Here is a 17,294-nt window from a genome sequence, read left to right on the forward strand (position 1 = left end):
TGCCAACACAATTAAAATTTCAGATAAATAATGATGTATTTATACTAAAAAATTATTTATTGTTTATCTGAAAGAAAAATCAACTGGATGTGTTTTTTGTTTATTTTCTATTAATTCGCTAAATCTGGCCACTGTGATCATAATATAACAGCCTTGATCAAAGTAGTTCTGTAATACATCACTTAGAATAAAAAATAAATATAAATTCACTACCATCATTATACTTATCAACAACGTTTCTTTCCCATTTCTCCAAATTCATGCACAAACATTATTATATTTGAGGCTTAAATAAATATATAAATAATAAATAGGTGAATAAGTTACACTTCAAAATAATTTACATAACTGAATAAAATTTAAAGTGTTTCCACATGCCCTCACATCTCTGTGAGGTAGGTTAGTGGCTGAGATGTTTTCCTCCAGTTTGGGAGTGAAGAAGAAACTGAGGCTCAGTTGAACAAGGACTCATGAATCCTGGTCAGCAGACTAGGGTTGCAAGATTTAACAAAAAACAAAAACGACAAACAGGATTTCCAACTAAATTTGAATTTACCGTACACAATGAATAATTTCTAAAATATAAGTGTGTCCTACATGGAACAATGTATGTGGGACATTGAAAAAATATTCATTGTTTTACTTAATATTCAAATATAACTGGGCATCCTGTATTTTATCTGGCAACCCTACACCAGACCTACACAGTACATGAGGCATTGAAGTAGATTTGTTTGAAGTTTCTTTGGTATCTTTACTGGGGAATTCTCGGAAACCAAGGACAAATGGATTTTTGGTTGTTGTTGTTGTTTTCATGGATCTTTCTTCTCAGCTCTGAAAAGAAATAAAATAAAATAAAAAGTTTTAAAATTAGCAATGTTCTAAATAAGAAGGAATGTATGGCTTTTGAAAATATATTTAATATAGAAATTAAGAGAGTCTTAGACATTTATGTGTTAGAACTACTCTATACTTTCAGCTATAAATAGAGAGATCAGGTAAGTTATGTAAACCAGAACACTTCTGAGATTGAGAGAGAGTCATACTAATGACGCAGGACACAGGCATATACCCACACTTGCCTGGACAAACTGAGATATATGATCTCCCAGTCATGAGTACAACAAACTCACTGTTGCTGCTATTTTTTTTTAAATCAAAGAGGCAGATACTTAAAAGAAAATTTTCAGCAGCAGCAGGAAATTTATAGGTTGACTTCTGAACTGTACGTCACAGGATAAATGAAGAATCTAAATTAAAAAAAAAACAACTTACCTCTTCAAAAATATCTGTACAACCTTCTGCACCCACTTTTCCTTGGGGTTTAAGCAGACCTCTTTGCCATTGACAAGCTTAACACTGAAATAAGAGAGATATGATTAAAATAGTATTTAATGGGTTTCCAACAGCCCTTTGGCATTCAAGTCATGGTTCCTTAAGTACAGGCATAAAATATAAGTTCAAACTAATTTTTAGCTATGAGTCATGGAGGGTACAATATTTAAACGCCATGGAGACAAAGAATTTTCCCTTTCTGTTTTGCTTACTATGTATTCCTAGTACCTAGAACTTTGCTGGATTCTTCCACCTTCCTCAATTCTAGGTTTGCTAAAGTAAAGTATCTAATCACTTTTGAAATTACTTACATGATTTCTGAATTTTCACAGTGTGGTCCACTCTCAATCACTCGCAATTCTCTGATAAATTTGGGGTGGAAAGGTGTGGAGTGTGTATTTATGCATTGGCATCGAAGTTCTGAGCTCATTCTTGATAGAACTGCAGCTGTGAAAAAGAAAAAGCAATTAAGAATTGATTTCATTAACAGGCATAGCTCAGCTAGCTTCGCCCTTGGTAATTCCAGTGTGATCATTTGGTGACTGTGTGTTTGGGAAACAACACATCTTTAGCAAACCTATTCTTGAAATTGATGGCTGGATATTCTCCTAGCCCCTGACCTCAGTTTTTCTCTTTGTTTTAAAAACAGTCGTTCCTGACAACATTGAATGACATAATGTTGTCATTATGGAGTTGTCTTTGGGCAATGTTGACATCCTCATGGTACTTCTTCTCCTACTCGACATTGCATAATCTTCTGTGATACCACAATGTTATTCATGGTAGGCAAGATCCACCAACAGGAAAATTGCCTTCAGGAAGAACTAATAGAAATATATGTGAGTTGCACAGAGATTGTCCTATATTTTAGCAAAATCTTTGATGTTTAAAAGTATATATATATATATATATATATATATATACCATATAAAATGTTTATATATACCATAAACATTCTAAACTGTATTTATTTCATAAGAGGGATCCCAATAAGGTTTATAATCTGTCTTTAAGCCAAAGAGCCATTGATGGTTGTTTGAAGCTCGTCAATTAAATAGTACATGGAGTAAAATTACCTGAGTTTTTACTCAGTATTAAAAGATAAGATGGGTATATGTGGCCTCCAATAAAACATACTTTAAATTACAGATTTATGTTAAATATATGTATACTACAGAGTATGAATGATAGGAATAGAACTCTATATAAATCAAACTTTACAATTTTCTAAATATTATATTTATACAACCTAAAAAATTAAAGACTTCAATTTAACATTAAATGACTGCAAAGATGGTTTTCTCTTGCTGAATAAAAGGATGTCTGTTATCGAGGCATTAAGGATAATCTTTCTATCTGAGGATCACATTTAGACACAGCAAACTTCTGTAGATAAGAAGGATGTGCTTACCTTTACACAGAGCTGCAGAAAGCAGGAAGGCTGCCAAGAGAGCAATAACCAGCTTGGAAGTCATGTTTACACAAGGTGCTGTCTTTCTGGTTTCTTCCTGGCTCTTGTCCTAGATGGTTGTGAGCTCTGCTGTCCCAGAGGACCTGTGTCAGATGGGGAGCTCCCGTGGCTTTTTATATTATAGTAAGAGTAGGGAACAAGTGCACCCTCACGCTTGCATCATGTCAGAGGAAATTCCACAATATGCAACCATCTGCCCACCCTTTGAGAACAGACCTGAGTCATCTGACTTCCCTAGTGATTTGTTTCTTACTAAGTTTTCAGCGTGATTGAAATTTTATTTGATCTTTCAAATAATTTTATTGATTTTTTTGGAAACATGTTTCTTTTAAAATGTTTTAAAATATTTTTTTAAATATTCAAACTTCTCAGTTTGATACATTATTGTCAGTGGTAGTTCTTTTTATTTATAAATAACTTTATCATAGTCCTATCTTGCAGTAGTCAGAGTAAGGTCATTTGTTATTGTTCTTTTTGACACAGTCATTTCTTTAGGTAACATATATGCTGTAATGATAGAGAAGGTAATCTAGTCAACCACTTTTACGAGAAGCCCATTTCTAAGCACTTTGGAAAGTTTCCAGGAACCATTACCGCTTTCAGGGAGCATGTTACAACTTTTCAAAAGATTTGGTTTTCTAATGCATGCTTGACAGAGTGAAAGGGGATAGCTTTCAGTTCAGTATCGTAAATATTATCAAGTAACTTCTGAGTAATGTGGGAATCTATAGATGGGTAAGACTAAGTACTTGTTTTTAAAGAGTTTGGTCTGTCAGAATAAGAAAGCAATATAAGGACCAGGCTATGTTACAGAACAGACAAGTGGTATCAAGATATTTATTCCAACAAGGGCACAAGGGCAGAATCTTCCATAAGCATTTTGAGCAGGGTATTGAAGTGCAGAGGACTCTAATAAAGGAGGGTGAAGGGAAACAGCATGTTCTAGATAGAGATGCTGTTCAAAGACACTCAAGTGGTAAAAGGAAGAATTGTTTATGTTCCAGGATGTGGTTCCCTGGGATTACTTGGTTGGAGTGGGATGAGGTGGTGTGTAATGGAAAAGTAAGCAGTATATACTTAGTGGAAAGAGCATCTGGGTTTAAACCCTTGTTCAGCCACTAATTTTTGTGTGGCTTTTAAGCTTTCTGAATTCCAGTTTCCATATCTATAAAATGGTTTTAATAACATCCACCTGTCTCATAAAGTTCATATACGTAAACTTCCTGGCTTAACTTTTAAGCTGGTGAATTTCCATCTACCCCAAGAGCCATGGCTTGTATTTCTCATTTTTGTCAGATGGTTGACTTCCAAACTGCAAAGATATTCCACCAAAAATCATTTCTTAAAAATCTCATTTGCCTTAGAGGATTCTTGATAAAAGATTGGTTTCTGAAATACAAAGTTGAGCTAGATTTCAGCCTGTAATGCAATAATATAATAGAATAGAAACAACATCAGTGTAAATTATGATTTGCTAGAATTTAAAGCTCCAGATCAAAATCTGGTTGCATTAGGGTTCGTTACCATTTTGGATAGAAAATCTGGAGTACAGAGTCTTAAAATCTATGGAATTCTAGAATGCTTGAGGAAGCACCTAGTTTAAATACCGATATAGGATTTAAATTAAATTCTTGACAAAAACATTATTGAAAATTAGGCCAAGAGTAATGATGTTTCAGAATGTGAACACTTGTGGTTTGGGGAGAGAACGTCCTTTGCTGAAAGATTTGTATAGTGACCCCAACTAACTTCTTAAATATAACTTCAATTTACTTGATATCAGGGACTGTGTGTGTGTTTTTTAATCCTCACAACAATGGGATAAGTAATAATGCCCTCATTTTACAGATGAGGAAACTCAATAACGTCTCCAAGTTCATATATCTAAGTAGTGGTGGAGCTGAGAGCTTTAGTCCTGGTCTAAAAGCACATTTACAAAGGGGAGATGAAAAGACTTTTCTTCAGGACAGTGGAACACCAAACCACCTTTGTATGACTCAATGAAGTTTCTTTCTCTGTCCCTCGTGGGTCCTCAGAGATGAGTCTGGACTTCCTTGGAAAGGGAAGGGAGCTTACAATAGTAAAAGAAAAAATAGAATCTTACGTCAACTTCTGTAGCAAAGTAAATGTTTATTATGTACAATGCAGTTCTTACTCTTTTAAAATCTATTTTAGGAACTTGATTGTTCACATATTTATTTAATATATGTTGATTATCTGCTAATGCCAGGTCTTGGAGTAGGAGATGTGAATACTCTTTAAATCAGATATAGTCTCTGACTTCGAGGAGTTTGCAGTCTAATGTAGAATATGGACAATTAGTTACACGAGCAAGTACAATACAGTGGATGAGTATTATAACATGTATAATTATAGGAAGCTTAGGGAGCAAACAAATGGGACCTCTGATGCAGTTTTGATGAATGAGGTTGTCTGAAGAAACAAGTTTAAGACTGTGACGTAGTGCCTTAGTCTTGGTGATGAGTAGGACTAAGACCAGTGGAGAGGAGAGAAGGCGGTACTGCTTTGCTAGTGTGGGGGAAAGCAAGTACAAGGTGGTAAGATGTAAGAGAATATGGCCCAACTGGGTTCCTGAAATTGTTGAGCATTGCATGGAAAATATGCGTGGAGTGAAGAGATAAAAGTAGGGACCAGATATGTAAACAAGACCTGAGTCTTTAAGAAAATTCTCAGTCTCTTTGCTCTAGTAATGCTGGTTTGTTCAGCAAAGACATATTCTCATATGGAAAGACACTGAGGTGACTGGTTCAGGGCATCATCACTAGGACCCAATTATACTAGTGGTACCACTAAGACACTCAGAGTTCTGAGGAATTGCAAACATTCCTCTACTTTTAACTCAGGGTTGCCTTAGTAATTTTGCAACTTACCTAAGCACCTTGTTTCCCTATCCCATCTCCTTATCTCTTCCCTTCCTCTTCTCTGCATCCTGACATCATCCTTAGAGGTTGAGCTAATGAGTTCCATTTAACCTAGATGCTCACAATTTTTTCAGAATGGAGCATTCATTTATAAAGCAAAAGGACATCTTTGCAAATGTTGTTGATCTCTCCCAGTGTAACCTTGATGCATTTTGTCCTTAGACTCTCTTCATCAGAGGTAAGGTTGGACAAAGACAAAGAGACTAGAGGGGGCAGTAATTCTGGCCTTGTCCCACTTCTGTAAAGGTAACCCTATGAGTCATTGCATAGTAAGTAAAAGAGCTAAATTGGGTTAAGTAAAAAACAAAAAAACAAACAAACGGCTAATTAGCCTGTTTGAGGAAATGCTGCTTCAAAATAGAGCAGATTGGAGTGAAAAGTTTAAATGAAGAGCAAAGCTGCACATAAATACAAGTGATATTTTGTCACCCTGTAGGAATGAATGGGACTATTGACCAGTAATCTGTTTATTTAAGTTCCAACCAGCACTTAACAAAGAGCATCCAGAGATCTTCACCATAGCCATGGGACCAAGTCCATCATCCAAGAAAGGGAAGAGCTGAAGAGTCAAAACAAAGACAGGCATTTACTTTTTCCACCTTGCCAAGTAACTCTTCTTCTTCCAGGAAACTCCTCACAAGAAAACTGAATGTCTTTCTAGTGCGTTAACCAATTTATGTCCCATCCCCACCTCTCTGCCCCACTCCCACTTCAAATAGGTATTGTAGAATTAGGAAATTTTTGTAAACGTAAACAAAGTTGTATTCACATAATAAAGCAGAATGTGGTGGGAAAAACATGGACTTTGAAGTGAGATGAACTTGGGTTTGAATCTTTCCCCTGCTGATTAACCAAGAGACCTAGAGCAAGTCAACTCTATGCTGGCATTGCATCTGCTACTGCTAAAATTTGAGCCACCTTTCCCAAAACCAGTAGCAAAGTCTCAACTTGCACCTGGAATTTTTTCTCCCTTTGAGGAAATTAGTCTCAGCTCAACAGTCCTTGAGGTTAAGAGAATCATAGACAAATGCTAAACACATATCACTGAATTTGACCTACAATATTGTTAATACTAAGATCATAAACATAAAATACCTACCCCCTGAAATTTTAGTCAATAAAACTAAGACTCAGTTGAAAGATTTAAAACACATTCTTGCCTTTTACAGATAAAAAACATTTCTCTGTACTTCGTTAATATGATAACTTAATTTCCTCCAGGGCTACAGAACATTTCAGTTCCATCTCCAAATTCAAATGTCTCCAGTTAACGATTCATAAAAATACTAAGAAAAGTTGGTCCATACTGCTAAAAGTGTTCTACCTTTTAAAGAAAAGACATTTTTCAAAGTCTTGACAAGTTAGAGAACAGAAACAGCTAAATGCTTTGGTTTTGAGCAATGTCAAGTCAGAGTAACTTAAATTTAAGGGTACGCATGGCTGTTGGACTAGGTCAACCCTGCCTTCAAACCTACCCCTCCACCACTTATTAACCAAACAACCATGGGAAGTTATTTTAACCTCATTGTCTCAGTTTCCTCATCTGTAAAATGAAGATAACTCTGATTCCACAGGATCACAGTGAGAGTTAAGTGAAGAAATACATGGAAAATGTCAAGAGTGGTGCCTGGCACATACGAAGTACTCAATAAATGTCAGTTTTTTCCCTCTAACCTGTCACTTAAGTTACACTTCACCTTGCCTGGAGTGGGAGAACTATATATATATATATTTTTTTTTAATTTACCAATCAAAAAGTAAAGATGTATTGACACAACAGATCTCTTAAAGCTGTTTTTTTTCTTCTAATTATAGAGCTTTCTTTTTATGCCTAAAAATTTAATTCATGTTTATGTGTTTAAAAAAACACTGTTGATATACGCAGGGGATTGAGTATTGTTTCCAATTCTATCTCCCAAATCAATGAAGATTTTGAGATGGAGTTTAAAGGATGGGATTGGAGGAAGAGGCTGGTTGTGGAAACAGACATTTATTATGGACTTGGGAGATCTAAGATCAGCCTGTCTTCAATATGAAAAAAATAATAATTAAGTGTAACTGTTTACTTGTAGTCATTTCTTTGTTATATTTTTGGAAAAAAAGTTTTAGAGATTGTTTACTCCAGTGTTTATAATAAAATATATATCTTCAAAATAACAATTATATGTTATTTGCCACTAGGATTCTTTCGTGTGAAGTAAAGATCATAGGAAATGAAATCACATGGCAAAAAGGGAAGTTGCTATATTAGAAATGACTGGACTTATGCGTGCATTTAATTTTGTCTTGAGGTAACCAAGACCCACACAAGCAGTTGAGTCAAGGGACAGGAAGTAAGAAAAAGGTTTTAAAAATGGTGATTCAAGGTTGTACAATTTTATAAAGTTATTCTTCCTCTTTTCTTAAAAGTTTATTACTTTGATCTTTTCTTATAGACAAGTGATATTCTTAAAAGCTGAGTTGAGATGAAACTCTTAGCAATTTGAAGAAAGTAGCTAAAGTGGAAAAACAGATCTTATGTTGTAGTTTCACCATTCTCCTTTCATAAAACTTTGATTGTTTTGAAGTTTTTGTTTCAAAATGTGAGCTTCACCTTAATTAGTTCTTTTCCTCAGTTTGGCCTTAGGGATTATTGAAGTATTTAAGACACAATCTGATTGGAATCCAAAGTCCATGCCAGTAAATCACAGCAAGATCCTTTCTGACCCACCTCCTAGAGAAATAGAAATAAAAACAAAAATAAGCAAATGGGACCTAATGAAACTTAAAAGCTTCTGCACAGCAAAGGAAACCATAAACAAGACGAAAAGACAACACTCAGAATGGGAGAAAATATTTGCAAATGAAGCAACTGACAAAGGATTAATCTCCAAAATAGACAAGCAGCTCATGCAGCTCAATATCAAAAAAACAAACAACCCAATCCAAAAATGGGCAGAGGACCTAAATAGACATTTCTCCAAAGAAGACATACAGATTGCCAACAAACACATGAAAGGATTCTCAATATCACTAATCCTTACAGAAATGCAAATCAAAACTACAGTGAGGTATCACCTCACACCAGTCAGAATGGCCATCATCAAAAACTCTACAAAGAACAAATGATGGAGAGGGTGTGGAGAAAAGGGAACCGTCTTGCACTGTTGGTGGGAATGTAAATTGATACAGCCACTATGGAGAACAGTAAGGAGGTTCCTTAAAAACTAAAAATAGAACTACCATATGACCCAGCTATCCCACTACTGGGCATATACCCTGAGAAAATCATAATTCAAAAAGAGTCACATACCACAATGTTCACTGCAGCTCTATTTACAATAGCCAAGACATGGAAGCAACCTAAGTGTCCATCGACAGATGAATGGATAAAGAAGATGTGGCACATATATACAATGGAATATTACTCAGCCTAAAAAGAAACAAAATTGAGTTATTTGTAGTGAGGTGGATGGACGTAGAGTCTGTCCTACAGAGTGAAGTAAGTCAGAAAGAGAAAAACAAATACCGTAGGCTAATGCATGTATATGGAACCTAAAAAAAAAAAAAAAAAGTGGTTCTGAAGAACCTAGGGGCAGGACAGGAATAAAGACGTAGACAGAAAGAATAGACTTGAGGACACGGGGAGGGGGAAAGGTAAGCTGGGACGAAGTTAGAGAGTGGCATGGACATATATACATTACCAAATGTAAAATAGATAGCTAGTGGGAAGCAGCTGCATAGCACAGGGAGATCAGCTTGGTGCTTTGTGACCACCTAGAGGGGTGGGTTAGGGAGGGTGGGAGGGAGACGCAAGAGGGAGGGGCTTTGGGGATATATGTATACATATAGCTGATTCACTTTTTTATACAGCAGAAACTAACACACCATTGTAAAGGAATTATACTCCAATGAAGAAGAAAGTCCATGTCAGATTCTGTTAAAATGAGCTCAACCCATCTGTGCAGTTGTTGATGTAAGTCTTACCTGACTGGAAATTCCTCAAGGTCAGAGACCATGTCTGCCTTCTTTACACCGTGTGCCAGCTTCTAGCCCAGTGTCTGCAACAAACAGGTGCTCGATAAATATTTCTCAAATGAAAGTAAAACTTCCCCAGTTCTCAGAAGTTTTCCCACCAAGAGCATTATCAGCAAAAGGAAGTAAAAATGTTTATCTTTGTCTATTTTTGTTCTCCGTCAGGGACAATTGTTTTATTTTCATGAACCCAGAAGGATCCAGTATGGAAACTACAGTTTTAGTTCACGCTCTCATTTAGTGATGGATAGATAAAACAGTAACCAGTTCAGTCAAGCAGCAGTTTCCTCGTTTGGTGAATAAACCAAACCAAGCAGCTTTCTAGGCTGCTCCCGGGCTGGGGTAAGAGGTACAACATAGCAGGCAGGGAGAGGGGTGGAGAGCAGTGTGTGGGGACTCTCGGTGACTAGCATCCACTGATGGAGGAGGTCTCTGCTGCCTCCTTCTTCCCATCAGCTGTGTTTCACAGACCACGGAGAGTCCAGAAGACCACACAGACAGTCTTTCCAGAGGCCAGTGAGTGAACCTGAATGGTGACCCACAGAGTTAGTCTAATTAACCTTAAACGTGCTAAGACTAAACAGATTCACTTCCCTTGTGAATAAAAATAAGACTAACTTTTCTTTAATCATACATACAACAGTTATTGCCATCCAATGGAGAAAGTGACCAACTTTTCCTGTGCATTGTTCCTACCACATAATCAGTCCCTAATAACCCGCAGTGATTCTTAACCTTTTTCATTTTAACCACTTAATCCTTTGAAAATATAATGAAAGTTCTGTGCCCTCTCCTTACCCCTAAATCCACCTAAGCCTAAATGTACAAAGTTGTGAATCGAGTTTCAGAAATTCACTGACCTCTGTTAAAAACTCTTAAGGAGTAAAATCAATAAAGGGTATATTGGAAGTAGAACACTTGAGATTAATGAGTGCATTCTGAGTTTACTGTTTTTAGGTCAACTGAAAGAGAAATGATATTTTCTGCCTGCTGCTTGTGGTCCCTGCATACGTCCAGGACAGAGGCTTTAGGAAAAAATTCTTGATGTTCTCAAAAGAGAAGGTGGAGATGGATAAGGACAAGAGTGAGAAAGTAGAAGAGAATCTTCATATTCAATGAGTTCAAGATATGAATGACCTTTAGTTTTCTTGTTGCCCGTAAGAGGAAAGCCCAAATCCATCCAAAAAGATGAAAAGTGAGTACTGCTTTCAACTGATGCAATCTCCTTAGCTAGTCTGCTAAAAGGCAGTGCCAGTGGCATAAGGCGACTAAGATAGAGGGTGAAAGTTTATTCCTTTCATAATTCCCTTCAGCTCGCCAAATAGATATATAATTCAAGAAAAATCTATATGATGTTTTCACATAAAAAGAAAACAAAATCAGAAAATAATTCCGCTTGTGTATGGGTTTAGAGATGTGAGCCAGTCTCTCAGAATTCCCCAAATTTATGCAAAATAAGGATATAAAACTTCTTTATCCATCTCTCCTTAATCTGGTGCTCTGTATTATCTGATTTCCAGATTTGAGATGCTTTTGCCTCGAGGCAGTTTATCTTCTCATCTAACATAATTTACTATTTGCCACATCTAGGGTGTTCTTTTTCTTGATTATATCATTGTTACTCATCAAAATTAAATCCTTCTTCGTGATCCCTAAACCAGGAAGGAGGAAATCACCACCCACAGAATCCAGTGGAGTTTTAAACAAAGGAACATCTGTCCACTCCAGACCTGTTGGATGAACTTTTCATGTACTTCCCTTTCCCCAACTGTTTGGGGGGGGGCGTGAATCTGGAAAACACCACTGGCATTGTCCTCTACAAAGTTGGAGATAAAAGCAAAATGGGCAGCAGAGGGTAGAAATAGGTAAAAATAACACACCCAGCTAGAAAAGCAGAACCTTGAAAACACACACTAAAGAGACCCAAAGAAGAATGAAACAGGTATTGGAGAGCCAAGGTTAATGGGGAGAATTAAAATGGCACATTTCTCTTCTGAGCTTGACTTACTTAGGCATCAGCGATGAGTGCAGAGATACCTCCCTCAAGAATAATTGTACTAACAGGGCCTTATAACTTAGTACATCGTATGTTTTATTTTTTGTAATAGTCACAATGACCCTATATTTTGTATTATTTATTCCCATTTAACAGATGAGGAAACAGACTCAAAGAGATTAAGCAATTTGCAGCCAGCAAGTAGGAGAGAGAATTAGGATTTGAATCTAAACAAGAAGTCCAGAGATTCTATGCCACCTCAAGGAAGTTTCTCTCCTGTGTCTGTGAGTCTCGCACACTTGGTTTTGAGCACATTTCCCTTCTTTCCCGCACCCTCTCCTGCCTGAGAGGATTTAGAAGCCTGGAGAAGAGGAATTTGATTCAGTGAGGGAGAGGGGGACACCATAATCCAATAGAAGAACTAGTTCTTCCTCCTGTCAAAGCCTAGGGCTTTCATTTGTAAAATCAGGGAATTTGCCTATACGGTCCCTACTGTCTGATGCTTTATTCTAAGAAGCACAGTGTATGTGTAATAGTTGGAGAACTGTCCCTGGGAAACTCGACCACTTGTGCCAGGAGAGGACACTCGCCCAAACCTGAGATTTCACAAAATTTCAAGAGAATGTGCACTTGCCCTTAAATGTAGTTAACTAAAAAGTTTCACTTGCATGGTTCTCATCAACTGAGAGGAGAAGAGCCTTAATTTTGATGGGTTTAATGAAGAAAGAGTCTAGAATTGGAGGTCACGGGGATGGTGTGTTTACCATCAGACTCCTATTCCCCCCACCTTCCAAGAATGAGAGGAAGTGCTTCCTGTGCACCCCTTTCTTCTGACACCATTTCCTCTTACTTGGTTTCTTCATGACTCTTAGATCATTTGCAGCTGCTGATCCTTTACTGTGAAACAAGGAATACGGTTGGAGTTGGAAAATGTTTTTGAAAGAACTAAAGCCCATCTGATTTGTTGGAAAGCAAAAACATCAAATTTGATGGCTATTACTTGAAAATATATGGAAAGAGAATTCATTTTCCCATTATTCATCCATTTAACAAATATTTACAGAGTACCTTCTATATTTCAAACACTTTTCTAGTTGCTGGGGAAATGTTAGTGGAAAACGTGAATAGAAATGGCTACCCTTAGTTTTAGTTGTATAAATGTTATGAGGAAAAGAGCAGGGCAGGGTGATCAGGCTGTCAGGTGGGTGAGGGGATGAGCAGATTACAGCACTGGGGAGTCCAGGGAAGCCTCCCTGAGAGGTTGAGTTTGAACTAAGAACTGAAAGGTATAGGAATTGGCTAAATGGCTATGTGGGAGGATATTCCAGGCAAAGGGCCAGCTAGAGGTAACAGTTTGAGTTGGGAGCTTGGTTGTATACTTGAGGAATAGTAAAGGAGGCCAGCGTGGCTGGTGCAGGGAAAGGAAATAATGAATAGGAAAGGAGGACAAAGAGTAAGGGGCTATATCAGATGGGCTTTGTAGGTCATTATAAGGATTTCAGCTTTTATTCTGCATGGAGATCCATTGGAGGGTCTGCAGTAAATCAGTGACATGATCTGACTCTCTAGCTGCTGGGTGGAGATGGGGCAGGGTGCGGGCGCTGCAGGGGGACAGTTTGTAGGGAAGGCAGATGACCAGTTAGAGGTTACTGTGGAAAGCCACAGTGATAATTGTTTATACCAGGCCAGAGTGGTAATAGCAGAGGTGGTAACTAGTGGTCAGATCCTGGATATTTTAAAGGCAACACAAAATCCTTAGAGATTGGGTATGAGGTGAGAAAAAGAAAAGTCGTTGATGATGAAGATTTCAAATGTAAGCTGTTGGAAGGATGGAGTCTCCACAAGCTTAGACACCTGAGGCAGCATCTAAACTACTGTTGCCAAATTATTTAGGTATGGTGCAATTCTTGCTTAATAGGAGTCGTCCAACTGTATCCTGAATAGAGTTCCTTAATTACAACCACAGCTGCATGAAGTGGTGGCTATAGCTGGCAGTGCAAAGAAGACTGAGGCAGGAAGGAGGTGGAAGTGAGGGATAGATTAAAATTTACTGTGTTCCAGTCACTGTACTAGGTTCCTTTTTAAAAAATAAAAGTTATATATGTTTAAAGTGTACAGCATGGTGATTTGATATACACACACATAGTGAAGTGATTATTAAGCCAAGCTAATTAACATATCATGGCTACCATTTTTTTGTGTGATGAGAGCACTTGAAATCTACTCTCTTAGCAAATTTCCGGTATTCCATACAGTGTTATGAACTATAGTCACCATGCTGTACATTAGATCTCTAGACTCATCCATACTACATAACTGCAACTTTGTACCCTTTAACCAACATCTCCCCATTTCCCCCACCCTCCCAACCCTGGTAACTACTGTTCTATTCTCTGCTTCTATGTATTTAACTTTTTTGATTCCACACATAAGTGAGATTATGCAGGTTGGGTATTTTTTGTTTTTTTTTTTCTTTCTGTGTCTGACTTATTTCACATAGCATTATGTCCTCCACATCCATCCATGTTGTTGCAAATGGCAAGATCTCCTTCTTTCCTAAGTCTGAATTATATGTGTGTATATATATATATGGAAATTTCTTTTTTTTCTTCCAGCTTTATTGAGATATAATAGATATATAACATTGTATGAGTTTAAGGTGTACAATGTATTGATTTGATCCACTCATCCATTGATGAATGCTTGGATCGTTTCCATATTTTGGCTGTTGTGAATAATGCTACAATGAATATGGGAGTGCAGATATCTCTTCAAGGTACTGATTTCAGTTTCTTAGGATATATGTCCAGAAGTAGGATTCTTGGATCATATGGTAATTCTATTTTTAGTTTTACAAGCAACTTCCATACTATTTTTCATAGTGGCTACACCAATTTATATTCTCACCAGCAGTATACAAGTGTTCCCCTTTCTCCACATCCTGGCCAACACTTATTATCTTTTATGGTTTTTCTTTTCTTTTCTTTTCTTTTTTTTTTTGTAATAGACGTACCAACAGGTGTAGGCAGTGTTTCATTGTGGTTTGCCTTTCCCAGATGATCAGTGATGTTGAGCACCTTTTTATATATCTGTTGGCCACTTGTATGTCTTCTTTGGAAAAAATGTCTATTCAAGTCCTTTGCCCATTTTTTTAATCAAGTTGGGTTTTTGGATTTTGTTGCTGTTGTTTTGCTATTGAGTTGTATGAGTTTTTTATATTTTGGATATTAGCCCCATATCACTTACATGGTTTGAAAATATTTTCTCCCAAACTCTGGGTTGACGTTTCAGTTTGTTGATGGTTTCCTTTGCTGTGCAAGGGCAATTTAGTTTGATGTAGTCCCACTTGTTTATTTTCCCTTTTGTTGTCTGCACTTTTGGTGTCATATCCAAAAAATCATTGCCACGGACAATGTCCTGGATTATTTTTCCTATGCTTTCTTCTAGGAGTTTTATGGTTTTAGGTACTACATTTGTGTCTTTAATTCATTTTGAATTGATTTTTGTGTATGGTGTAAGATAAGGATCCAGTTTCATTCTTTTGCATGTGGATATCCAGTTTTCCTTATACCATTACCTGAAAAGACAATTCTTTCCCCATTGTGTGTTCTTGGTGCCTTTGTTGAAAATTAGGTGACTGTATATACTTGGGTTTATTTCTGGGCTCTCTATTCTGTTCCATTGATCTATGTGTCTATTTTTATGCCAGTACCATATTGTTTTGATTACTAAGGCTTTGTAATATAATTTGAAATCAGAAATTGTGGTATCTCCAACTCAATTCTTTGTTTTCAAGATTGCTTTGGCTATTCAGGGTCTTTTGCAGTTCTATATGAATTTTAGAATTTGTTCCCATTTCCGTGAAAAATGTCATTGGAATTTTGATAGGGATTGAATTGAATCTGTATTTAGCTTTGAGTATATTAGGTTTTTTTTTAATAAGTTAATGTATTTAATTCTTACCACAAATTTATGTTTTCGGTGCTATTTTCATTTGACAAGTGAGAAAACTGAGGCTAAGAGAGTAAAAATTGTGTACACACAGCAAACAAGCAGCTGGACTCAAATCTGAATTCATATCTGAACCCCAGTCTCTCTGATCCCAAAGCCTGGGCCCTTTCCCCTCTACAGAAAGAAGGTCAGGCTGGGTGTGGATCCAGCAGCCTATAGAGTTTATATCTTGATGGCCTAAGTTCTGAAAACTATAATGAAAAAGACCATTTTAAGCCTAGAAAGTAAGGGTTATAAGAACATCAGGAAAAGCTACTGATAGGTCTGAAGCTGCTTAGAAGACTGAAAACTGCCCCATCACTACCACATCCATAAATCTATTCAATAACATCTGTGGTTTATAAATAGAGTTTATCAACAGGGTGTGGGTGAGGGATGGAAGTATATTTGTCCAGAGTCTTGCATTCACAAAAACTCTTAAAGCTGGTATTTAATGTTATCACTGAATAAGGTCACACCCTCAGTCACAGAGATATATTGGCAGGATTGAAAACATTAGATATTTAGTGTTCAGCTTTGAACTGTTTATCCCATCCTGGACACAGAGCCTGAATGCACTATGAAATGCTTATATTTTTAGTAACATGACTATTGCAATATATTTGTGCAATCTTAAGAGTATAATTTATTAAATATAAACTGTTGGTTTATTTTTAAAAGTCTTTTAATCCTGTTTTGATATGCCTTTTCCTTTTTCTTCTTCCTCTTCTTTCTTCTCCTCCCCTTCTCTTCTCCAGTATATTTATATTCTAATAAAAGAGAGAAAAAGAGGGAGTGGCTCAGGTTCACCTTGACCTTTCAGGGGATTCATGAAAGAACCCTACAGCACAGCAAAGCATTACCTACCTTCACAAATATACCATGTTGAGGAAAAAGGATTCTGAAAAAATAAGATATTTTATCTTTCCTGTGTTGAATAAGTGTTCCTGATGCAGGTCTTGAGCTGTGCATGAATTTCACCCTGGGTGCTTTCAGAATCCTGCAGCCTGGTCAGTTAGTGTGTAGTAAGCTACTACTGGTTGCCCTTAATCATATCTAGGTGGCACTGTAGAAAGGTTTGTAGATGGAAAAGGCAAACACAAAGAATCCTAGAGCTGTTCAGTCTGTCCCAATACAAGCCCCACCTTGTGGTCAGAAAGCAGCAACCCCATCCTCTTGTCTACAAAAGAATCGCCAAAAGGTGTGCTTCGGAGAGTTTCAGGAAATGCAGCCAGCATTTTAGGCAAGCATGTCATCCTCTTTTCCTTGGCTTTTCTCATTTTCTGGAACTGTATCAGTTCACTTGTTCATTTCCTGCGTGTGTGTATGTGAATGTGTTTGCTGTTGCATTTAAAAACCTGAGCTTGTCATTTGCTACGTGTACCTCCTCTCAGTTTGATCTTCATCAGAATTTCCAAAACCTCTGGGAAATTTGGCTTCCCAGTTGCTTATTCTTCGATTTACAGTGTTAGGGTCAAGTGAGTTTGCTCTGAATTGCTTCAGTTTGGAATCACCTTGAGAATTAACATGTAGCCTCAGCAACAGT

General features: G+C 37.1%; 1 protein-coding gene across 2 annotated transcripts; it reads right to left on the reverse strand.

Moving 5' to 3' along the window:
* Positions 1-439: 439 nt before the first annotated feature.
* CXCL8 (C-X-C motif chemokine ligand 8) lies at positions 440-2,873 on the reverse strand. Of its 2 annotated transcripts, XM_029235691.1 has the most exons (4): positions 2,747-2,873; positions 1,647-1,782; positions 1,276-1,359; positions 440-834 (listed from the first exon to the last, which is right to left on the reverse strand). In XM_029235691.1, the coding sequence occupies exons 1-4, from the start codon at positions 2,808-2,810 to the stop codon at positions 813-815; spliced, it is 306 nt and encodes a 101-aa protein (XP_029091524.1). In that variant the 5' UTR covers positions 2,811-2,873; the 3' UTR covers positions 440-812. The 2 variants fall into 2 exon arrangements, with proteins under 2 accessions (XP_029091524.1, XP_029091523.1); XM_029235690.1 differs by lacking the exon at positions 2,747-2,873 and having other exon boundaries at positions 763-834; positions 1,647-1,870.
* Between the last annotated feature and the right edge of the window lie 14,421 nt (positions 2,874-17,294).

The sequence above is a fragment of the Monodon monoceros genome, unplaced genomic scaffold (genome assembly GCF_005190385.1).
Source record: "Monodon monoceros isolate NGI ecotype Baffin Bay Population unplaced genomic scaffold, NGI_Narwhal_1 Super_Scaffold_20, whole genome shotgun sequence".
In the NCBI taxonomy this organism is placed as follows: domain Eukaryota; kingdom Metazoa; phylum Chordata; class Mammalia; order Artiodactyla; family Monodontidae; genus Monodon; species Monodon monoceros.